This window comes from Geotrypetes seraphini, chromosome 16, assembly GCF_902459505.1.
Source record: "Geotrypetes seraphini chromosome 16, aGeoSer1.1, whole genome shotgun sequence".
Classification (NCBI taxonomy): Eukaryota; Metazoa; Chordata; class Amphibia; order Gymnophiona; family Dermophiidae; genus Geotrypetes; species Geotrypetes seraphini.
Genome location: NC_047099.1, coordinates 4587172 through 4597992, shown reverse-complemented (window position 1 = coordinate 4597992; position 10821 = coordinate 4587172). Strand labels below are relative to the sequence as shown.

At 45.7% G+C, this 10821-nt stretch overlaps 1 protein-coding gene across 1 annotated transcript; it reads right to left on the bottom strand.

Moving 5' to 3' along the window:
- Nucleotides 1-14: 14 nt before the first annotated feature.
- On the bottom strand, nt 15-7123 carry CHMP4A (charged multivesicular body protein 4A). The gene is made up of 6 exons (XM_033923747.1): nt 6934-7123; nt 5749-5904; nt 4754-4931; nt 2661-2775; nt 2053-2170; nt 15-1941 (listed from the first exon to the last, which is right to left on the bottom strand). Exons 1-6 carry the CDS (start codon nt 6962-6964, stop codon nt 1880-1882), a joined length of 660 nt encoding a protein of 219 aa, XP_033779638.1. The 5' UTR covers nt 6965-7123; the 3' UTR covers nt 15-1879.
- Nucleotides 7124-10821: the final 3698 nt, after the last annotated feature.

Genomic DNA, 10821 nt, shown 5'->3' with positions numbered 1-10821 from the left:
AGAAACGAGTTTGATTTTGTTCTAAAGATCACATGTTTATTATTTTCTACATCTTTTGAAAAATAAAATCCAAGTAAGGCTGAAATGTGATTAACAGCAGCAGAATAATCGGGAGTTATCAGAGGAATGATGAACTGATGGGGATAAAACAGACACAAATATACTGTATCTTCTTTTTGTTACCTGATTAAATTATTTACTGCATATATTATACAAAGTACCTTAAAAAAAGAACACAGAGGGAGACTTAAGTTGCCTTTGGGGTGCTCTCCCCCACCTCAATCACATCCCAGCGATAGAGGTGGTTCACCTATCAGCATATCCTGTAACACTGGTGGCTCAAGGGCCAGAAACAGCTCTGGTTTTTCCAAGGGAGCAAATTATGCAAACGAACCTGGTCATCAAACAATCTATGCAAATGTGCCCGACAACTATGTACTGAGAACACACACTCTGAACCTCTCAAATCCCACTGGCCAAGACTACAATGGACCTTGGAATGAAACTCAGGTTTCCTACCAAGTGAGAAAGAATGTTCACAAGATGGAGGCAAAGAAGGCATTCATAATGGAAGGCCTACAAAATGGCTGTGCATTTCTCAAGAACCCGTTATCATTCACAAGGAAAATGAAACTTTACAGGACTGGACCTAGGCAACACGTCCTTGGCTCCCAGCCCAAAGATAGTAGACAGGACACGATGGCCTTCAGCTGCACATGAAAGAAGAAGAGAGGATGAACACCCTTATATGGCCAGGGAAACAACTCAGGCCCACGAGAGCTAGGAAGGGGGGCTGGAAGCAAGGTGTAGATATGCAATCCAAGAACAACAAGGGAAATTAGGTGTCACAAGCAGATTTGCTAAGAAAACTCTCAGGAAAGTCAGATAGCAAGCATGGCAAAATATAAAAGTTGGAAAACGAACAGAGCAGGCTCAGAGTGAAACTTTCTGTACCTTGTAAAAGCCGGCTACAGGGAGTAGAATTTCCTCCCTTGTTACAATTTCTTGAATTACTAACTTTTCTTTTTGATAAATTTCTTTGATAAATAGCTTCTCACAAGCAATACCAAGGAGAGATACTGTCATTGTCACTACTGATGGAGAACAAAATGACACCGTTTTCAAGGTGGGACCAGGCTTCTTCCTCTGGTTCCTATGATCCAAATCCGCTAAACAAAAGGATGAAGATCAGACAGCCTTAGCCAAATTCTCTTAACCAGTTCAGTGCTGGGCATGCAGCATGGTGGAAGAAGGAAAGGAGCTGAGGGGGGGGGGGGGAGGGAGAGATAAGGCACCACAGAACAAGCTTTATGGATTGTGTGCTGAGTTGCAGCACAGGAAGGGCAAAGGTCATGAAGCAGGAGTTGGAGAATGACAGAGCGTGGGAAGAGCCCTGTCACTGGGGTTCTTAGCACTGGGGGAACCCTGAGGATACAGATATAATCCTCTGGTAACAGATACCTTTGATAAAGAATGCTCCAAGTGAGAGATTCTTTTGATGGTGCAGGGCGGGCAACCCGAGTTTCTCCACATGACATTTGGGTGCTAAAAGCATGCTCAGGGTGATGGATAGATGCTGGAGGCATGCGAAAGGCCAACAGGACCTTCTGCCTTTTTCCATCTGAGCCACATGTCACATTGTCTGCACCCACCACACACTGCTGTTTCTAAATGTGGACATGAATTATTCTGTATTCCTGCTCCTATTGATAGAAAGCAGGTTCTTACTAAAGGACTATTTACAATTTGAGGGAAATTGCCATTTCCTGAGAGAAAAATAACCTAGGGTTTCCCTCTCCTGCATCCAACCTGACCCAAACCCCTCCTCTCTCAAGCCTTCTGCACTCTTGTGTGTTAATGGTGTTTCTTCTTTGAGAGGTCAGGATGCCCATGAAGCCAACTCCTTCATATCCTCATCGTCATCTTCCGCCACTCGGGATGCTGGGAATAAAACAAGGCATCAGGTGAGTTCCAACTGCCATTGCATCCCTCACTTTTTCTATTAACCCCCCCCTCAGCTCAGAGCAGAATCCCGATCTTGGAGGAAGGTACCTGGGACAGACGGCAGACGGTTGGCTGGGACGCTAGGGAGGTCCTCCTCTCCCACACTTAGTAACTCGTTCTCCAGGTCTTCCTGCTCCAACTCTTCCAGCTCAGCAAGTAAATCGTCCTGAAGAGAGGATTAGACGGGGGAGAACGTGAGCAGTGATATACCTAGAAAAGCTCCAACATAGTCAGAAACATCAACAATCTTAAATGCAGAGGCAGACTGAAGAAGAGACAGGAGGATGGATAGAGCAGGCAGCAGAGACACATATACAAGGCCACACAGAGGCTAGAAATGTCATTAATATGGACCAGAACCAGCATAAGGATTTTGGAACTCTCTCTGTTATTGTCTATTCTGTGCTTTGTAATTTTGATTTTTTTTTTACACTTTATATATTTCTTTGGTGACACGTGTCAATAAAGTCTCCTGAGTATACATCAGAGAAAGAACTAGAGAGAAAAGGAAGAGGAGAGAGAGAAACAAACATAACACAGAAACACCTCCTATACCTGAATGTAGCTTGTTTTGAACTAGAACTGTACAAGGCATAAGCGAAATCCAAATAAATAAAATAATAAAGAGGCTGAAAAAGAGAGACATGTATCTTCACCTCATCCACATCGTCTCCGAAGCCTACAGGTCGGGAAATGGCGTCTGAAATCTCCTGTGCTATCTCCTGCTGCTCTGTGATCTCTGCCATCAGGTCATCCACCTTCTCGATGTCCCTTCAAAGCAACACAGGCAGATTCAGCCTCTTTGTAAAGGGAAAGGGTGGTTTCAAAGAATGTTTCTTTTTAATTGACAGATATCGTTATTAAACAGTATGCCACAAAGTGCAATAAGAACACTGGATGCTGTAACAACAGAAGAATCACATGGATAGAAAACGTAATATAGCAAACTTGTAGCTAGTATATTTTTTTGCATAACAAACACATTTCTCATATTGCAGCTCAAAGAGAAAAAGAACCTTCATATAACAAATAAACCCTCTTCCCTAATCCAAGCAGATCATGCTCAAAAGAACTACCAGATCCATACACAATTTAAAATGTATGCGAAGAACAAGTCCAAAGGCTATCAAAAGTTCATCAAGGACCATTTGCAAAGAGTAGCGACCAAATGCATTTCCAGGTTAGAGAATGACATGGTGGACGTTACCCGCAGCTAACCTGCCAAAACGGTAGAGAGGGGGGAAAGGTGCTCACCACAGGTACGGGGACAAGGCCATCCACCGCCCCATGGAGCTTATAGGAATGGGGCAGCGACAAAACTCACAGGGACGGGGAAATTGAGTTCTTGTGGGGATGGGGGACAAATCCCCATGTCTTCCTCAGACATGCAGACAGTGGGAAGAGGACTGCTAACAACTGAAACCTCAGCACAAATTCCATTTATATTACAGGACACAGCTCAAGCTCAGGTGCCGTCTGGGTTATGTGGGTCAACATGACAAGCATCAGCCACACCAACATCAGCATTTTGGGGGGGGCATTATGTCACTCAATCTATTAACAACATACACACTCAGCTTAAAGTGTTTAACCCTTGAGTCTTCTTACCTACGTCAGCAAACAGCTAAACATATCACAAACTCCACAAGAGCAATACAAAAAAATAAAAATAGAAGTGACGAAAAAGACCTGAGCTTCATAGGTCTAAAAACACTCCAGTCCTTAAAAAGCATATAAACATGGCTGACATCAAGGAGAAGACTGTCAAGGGAAAAATCACCAACAATATATTTAAGTGTAATAAAACTGAGAATCAAAAGTTCCAATTTAAGAACATATGAATTGCTGCTGCTATGGTTTGGTGCACGTATGTAGGCAACCCTAATGCGCATGCTTGAATTTTTTTCCCACCTACAGAAGCTGTCAGTCGCCGCCAGACCGCTAATGAGTGAGGAAGGGTAATTGAGCGCCGTCCGATTTTCATTCTTGACAAAATGACATAAAATTTTGTGTAAAGCTTGGCGATTCCCAAGTGGAAACGATTCGCAAAATTCAACAGGCCTTCGGGGAAAAAGCAATGGGCACCACACAGATTAAGGAGTGGTACAACCGCCTCAGAGATGGCCACACATCAGTGGAAAGTGAAGATCGTCATTGACCAAGTGAGGACCCTGGTGATGCAGGATCGTCGAATCACCAAGGGGTTCTACCAAGAGGTTCTGTGTCGCCTTCGTAACACTGTGAGACGCAAACGGCCAGACCTGTGGGAAGCGGGCAATTGGCAGCTCCATCACGATAACGCACCTGCCCATTCTTCACATTTGATACGGAGTTTCCTGGCCAAACACAACACACCTGTGATTCCTCAGGCTCCCTACTCTCCCGACAGGACTCCGTCTGACTTCTGGCTTTTCCACAAGATGAAAATGCCCCTGAAAGGGACCAGATTTTAGTCAAGAGAAGCCATCATGCAGAATACGACTAACCAGTTGCGACCAATCTCAAAAGAGGCGTTCCAGCGCTGCTTCCATCAGTGGCAGAACCATTGGAAGAAGTGTGTGGCAGCCCAAAGGGACTACTTTGAAGGAGATTAGTATAAGATTGTTGTATCTGAATACGAGTATTTTTTTTATGAATAAAGGTCTGATACTTTTTGAACAGCCCTCGTATAAATTCACCCCGACACATATCCTCACTTACATCTGCCGATGGGGCTGCTTTTCTGCAGTCATGTGACAGCCATACTTACATGTGCTGGTGGGCCTCTTTCATAGCTCGGGCGGCCTCGGACATGGTCTTCAGCACCTCCGTGTTGGTGGTGGCATTCTCCAGGGACTCACGCTGGAATTCAATGGTAGACAACGTGCCATCAATCTGATTTAGCTGCTGCTCGTAGCGCTTCTTACGCTTCAGAGCCTGCAGCGCCGCTATTTGGGAAGAAAGAGCAGAAAAGGATGTAATGAGAAAACCCCCAAATATTAACCTTACCAATAAAGAATAAGCAAAATTAAAAAAAAAAAAAATGAAAGCCTGTGGTAGTAGTGGGGGAAGCAGCAGCAGCAGCTAAACCAATAAAGTAAGTTGTTCCCCTGTCAAAAATGCAACTTGAACAGAAACAATAGCAACCAATACCAGAACTCGGCATGAGGCCAATCTCTTTCAACTGAAAGGAAACTCCAGGGTGAGAGGGCATGGGATGAAGTTAAGAGGCGAGAGGCTCAGGTATAATCTAAGGAAATATGTTTTTACAGAAAGGGTGGCAGATGCGTGGAATAGTCTCCCGGTAGAAGTGGCGGAGACAAAGACTGAATTCAAGAAAGCATGGAACAGGCATGTGAGGTCTCAGGGAGAGGAGGAGATAGGGGATGCTGTAGATGGGCCATTTGGCCTTTATCTGCCATCATGTTTCTATGTATGTACTACTTTTGTTAGTCGATATGATGCTTTGGCAACTCAGCTGGCTGCTGTCATGGTAATATCATCTCTTTGAGAAGAAAGAGTGAGAAACATAAACCTTGTCTTTCAAGGGAAAGCAATAAAAGGGGTTGGAAGATCATGCCCACCCAGTGGAGATAAGGCAAAGGGAAGGTCTTAACCCAAGAGATGAGAGCAGAGAGGTAGACCCAATTTACAGAGCTAAAGAGAGTGGGAGAAGAGAGGAAAGGAAGATGTCTCTCCTAGTGCAACCTCTAGCATTATTTCCCAGATGTTTTCCCTCTGATCTCTTCCCCTGATTCCCATTACCTCTCTTGTTTTTGGTTCCATGCTTCTTGGCAGTGTTCACTTCCTGCTGTATCTTCTGCTCAAGAAACTCCTGCTTCTTCACCAGGATCTCCTCCGTCTCCCGCAGCTTCTGAATTGCCTCCTGCGGACTTGGAGCCTTGCCCTTTGCATTTTTCCCTGAGAAAGAGAAAAGGGCACCGAGACCTCCTTGAAAGGGATGATGCTAAAGCACCCCCTCTCAACCTTCACCACTATAAGAAGGCCCTTTCTGCTAGGAAAAGGCATTACAATGTTACATTATTGCACAACAGTAGGGGAGGAGTTGGAAGGTGGATTTTAGGGGCCTCATGGTGAGCTGATCACAAGGAAAGGTCATGGATTTGACATGTCACCTTTCCGTGGTACGACGACATAGTTTACACAGAGGTACTTTCTTTATCCCTAGTGAAATGTTTTGCAGCCCAGTCCTTAGGGCACACCTATCCAGTCGGGCTTTCAGAACATCCCAAATGAATGACCTGAAAACCCCACTGTATGTATGGGTGTACACGTACCCTAAGCTGAGGTCTGCCCTAATGGTCTCATAATCTGAGTTCTTGTACCTGGGCCCAGGGTCACAAGGAAGCTGTTGCGGAAATCAAATCCAGTTCCCCTGTCCCCGAAGGAACTCAATTTCCCCGTCCCTGCCCCATTCCTGTAAGCGCTGTCTTAACAGCACAAGCCTTGAACACTTATGATTTTAAAGCGCAGATGAGGACGGAGCTTGCAGGGACAGGAAAAGAGCAGGATGGGAAAATGAGTTCCCGAGGGGACGGGGAAAAATTTGTCCCCGTGTCATTCTCTACCCCAGATCTCCTCCCCCACTCCACAAGAGTCCGTGCCAGGATCTGCAGGTCATCAAAAGGGAGTATCCAGGAAAGGACAGTAGGAAAAGCAGCAGCGAGGAGACACCAAGGCACAGAATAACTTACATCTAACAAAAATTCACAGCATCATTAAGAAGCTATCAAACTGAGAGCAGCACATATAGTGCATCACTAGTGCAACCCAGCACGAGCCAGGGTCTCCCTTCCATCCCCGCACTGATAGGGTGCTGCTAAGCAACGCCCGCGGCTCATTAACATTGAAGAGGGGCGCGCGGGGGCTCCACGGTTCGTGACGTCATCCCCTTTATAGGCTATAGTTGCTTTTAAGGCACCGTCTCACCCTTCCCGAAGAGCCTGCCGAACCCGCTCATGGCACCGCTTCCTTCACGAAGTCAGAGAAGCTCAAAACGAAAAGAAAACCCAACAAACAGAAGCAAAAACCTCGGCAGAGAAAGCGGAGCAGCAGCGCCGCCGCCCTCACTTCCGGGTGTGACGTCACGAGGCGGCCGTTACGCCGTGCCGCCTACACGCCCGTCCGAGACGACGTGACGTGACGTGACGTGACTTTTTGCCAGGCGCGAGGGAAGGACTTTAAAGGGGGCTGCAGGTATAATGCGGCCGATGAGTTCACGGAGTGAAACACGGCACCGGTCCGGTCCAACATCCTGCTTCCAACAGTCGCAAGTCCTAAAGCAGGGGGTAGGGAACTTCGGTCCTCGAGAGCCGTATTCCAGTCGGGTTTTCAGGGTTTCCGCAATGAATATGCATGAGATCTATTTGCATGCACTGCTTTCAATGCATATTCATTAGGGAAATCCTGAAAACCCGACTGGAATACGGCTCTCGAGGACTGGAGTTCCCTATCCCTGTCCTAAAAGGTAGCCAGAGTTATTCCATTCCAGTTTTATTTTGGCCAGTTCTGAGTTTTAAAACGTACGTCCCAAAGCACTGTGGGGTTTGTAGTCCGTTTCTACCCATTTGACATCATGGCTGCAGCAAAATGCTGTGGCGACCCCCCTCCCTAGTCACTGACTCAGGATCAACCTAATTTAAATGGTGAGCATATGTTACTTTGCTCTTGTTTTTCAGTTCAAACATTTTATTGAATTTTTATAACAAACAAAATACAACTAATGCAAATGATATATAAATAAAGTATATATACACTATCTATCATGGGATACAATGACTTGACTTGGCCACCTTGAGGATGGGCTACTGGTGCAGAAGGACTATTGGTCTGACCCAGTAAGGCTGTTCTTAACTGACAGAACAGAAACAAGGAAGAGAAGACAGAGAAACATGACTTTGGCTACTGGAACCACCAAAGGTTTTAATGTGAGAACAGGAAAGACCTGCTGTCAGCCGAAAAGCAGAGGAGATGTAGGCACACTAGTTGGCGATTTCATTGATGGAGCCAACACGACAAGGCTCTACCCTTGCTTTTGAAGCTTTTAGCTTGTGTAGGCATGCACAAAGTTCTGCATTGGATCAATCATTGTCATCGGCTTACTTCAGGCAGCAGCAGCTCGTCCCTCTGTCAGCAAGGCTCGCCAACCATCAAGAAAACAAAAAGCGCCCACCCTTCTCGTCATGGCTCAGCTCTTTTCCATGAAGAGAGCACACAAAACATGCTCTCACTGCTGTTGAGCTGCCAAGTTAGCCAGCTCCACGAGGAAACCTTTTTTTAGCCTGACCTGGTTTAAACTTAAATCCCATAGCAACATGGTAGCTGTAGTGCTAAGAATACTGTCAAGGTGAGGTGGTTAGAAACCCAGGAAAGGCTGGCCAAAAATCTCCCTCTAAACTGTAAAGGTTTAGCCGTCAAGACAGACTTTTGCAGAGCTTCCAACTTACCCAGTTTCAGGTGGAAGACTTAATGGCCAGTCTGGGTTTTAAACTTGCATCAGTGCTGTAGGTCCCATAATGCATCAAGATTAGGCTATCATAAATTCAAGACTGGTCAAAACTTTCCCACCTAGAACTGGGTAACTTGGAAGCTTTGCAGCTGGCTTATGCCTTGAGTTGACCTTGGGGATAAGCAGTGGCTTTTCAAATGGTTTACCTAATGGTTATGGATTTGGTTCATAGACAAAATCGCACGAGACAACGGCGTGCAGACAACTGAGCGCAAGGTTGATGGCGCGCCGAAGAAAAGCACTATTTTAAAGGGTTCCGACGGGGGGTGTTGGTGGGGAACCCCCCTATTTTACTTAACAGACATCGCGCTGGCGTTGGGGGGGGTTTGGGGGGTTGTAACCCCCCTCATTATACTTGAAACCAAACTTTTTGCCTGTTTTTTTAGGGAAAAAGTTCAGTTTTAAGTATAATATGGGGGGTTACAACCCCCCACAATGCCAGCGCAATGTCTGTTAAGTAAAGTGGGGGGGTTTCCCCCCCACACCCCCTGTCAGAGCCCTTTAAAATAGTGCTTTTCTTCGGCGCGCCATCAACCTTGCGCTCAGTTGTCGGCGTGCCGTTGTCTCGCGCGATTTAGTCCCGTCACCATGGATTTTACTCCAGGAATTTGTCCAAACCATGCTGTGTTTTGAAGTCTTGCTGACAGTATATATGTGTAAGAGTTTCACCATTTGTTCCCAGCTGGATCAGAACCTCAACTAGGAATTTTCAGTCTCAGGGTTGGAAATTTAACTCTGGTTACCGTTTATAGCCCTCCAAACAGCTTTAAGTAGATAGATACCTAGGAAAGTAGATCTTTAGCTCTGTCCACTTTGTTGCTAAAAAGTAAAAAAGGCCCTTTGGTTTAGAACTCTATTCTGGGAGATCTTGGGAAGGCAGATAATTATTTGAATGGTTAGAAATGCTAAAAGACATGTAGCTTAACCTACCATTTACTCACTTGTTATTATACAGTTTGTATTTAATGATTGAATTTTTTCTTTTGTCTGCATGAACTCCAACAAATTCAAAATGCTGCAACACAGCTGATACAGGACTGCAAGCGGCATGACCCTATCTCACCCTTCCCACAAAACTGCACTGGCTACAAGTTCCTGACAGTGCTAAATTTAAAGCTCTGAGTTTGATTTCAGATAAAATTAGAGTTACCAGATTTTTCCAAAGGAAAATCCGAACCCATGGCTACGCCTCCAGGCCCACCCATGTCAAAAGGAGGACATGTCTGGGGAAATAGCCTTACTGGGTCAGACCAATGGTCCATCAAGCCCAGTAGCCCGTTCTCACGGTGGCCAATCAGGTCCCTAGTACCTGGCCAAAACCCAGAGTACCAAAAGATTCTAGAAAACCTAAGACTATCAAGATTCCATACAGTGTCTAAAAGAATAGCAACATTCCAAGCAGAGGCTTCCCCCAATAAGAGTACCTAAAGAAAAAGATTGTATCCTCATAAAAATCACATGATGTGCAAAGTGAGGGAGAGAGGCCATGCTGGGTGCCTCCTATTCTTCCCACCTGCTTGAGCATCCCCCCCCCAACACCTCTTGAAATGTTCACTAACGTAAACAGCAACTTCCACCTGTTCGTGTCAGCCTCGGCTCCCTTATGACCTTGGTTACCAGATATCCAGACATGTCCGGGTATCCGGGTTTTGAAAAGCTTCCACTTCAGGACAGCGTCGGGAGGGCATCTGCGCATGCCCTCCAGACGCAGTCACGCGGATGAGAACAGGTTGGGCCTGGGGGCAATACAAGGCGTGACTTGGGCATAATGGGGCAGATCTGGGGGTGGGGCTGTAGGTCCAGATTTTACTGGAATATAATCTGGTAACCCCCCACTTCTCCCAGCGCTTGAAAAACATCATTCCTAATAACAACAACATTCCAAAGTGAGAATAAATTAACGCTTAACTTTTCAGCATTGCAGTTTCAAGTAGAGGTAATTGATCAGCATCCTTAGCTTCTTATAATCCCCTCGGTGGTGATAGTGATGAAAAATTGACTGTCAGTGGGTTCCTTGTGAGCTGGATGTTATACTGCCCACTGTTCCCTATTTTGTGGAGCGATCTGTCAGTTTGTCAGCCAAGAAAGGTCCCCAGCCTCTTTCTCATTTTTACTGCTAGTCACTAAGACTAGGACCCCTCTGGAAGTTTTTTGTCTCACTACATTTCCGCCATGGAATTAAAACAATAAAACACACAAATTCCAGGATGGTCAGTTGGGTTGCTGGTGGTGGTGGGGGGGGGGTTGCCTCTTGATAAGGGAGAAAGACCGATTCAACAGAAATATGAGTGAAGGAAATGTTACTTGCA

Excerpts from the sequence above, each read along its gene's own strand:
- CHMP4A (XM_033923747.1), bottom strand. The coding sequence starts at position 6,964 with ATGAGCGGGTTCGGCAGGCTCTTCGGGAAGG. Across the intron at positions 2,171-2,660 it reads TCGGAGACGATGTGGATGAG|GACGATTTACTTGCTGAGCT; the intron begins GTGAAGATACAT and ends TCCTCTCTTCAG. Across the intron at positions 1,942-2,052 it reads CCGTCTGCCGTCTGTCCCAG|CATCCCGAGTGGCGGAAGAT; the intron begins GTACCTTCCTCC and ends TTTTATTCCCAG.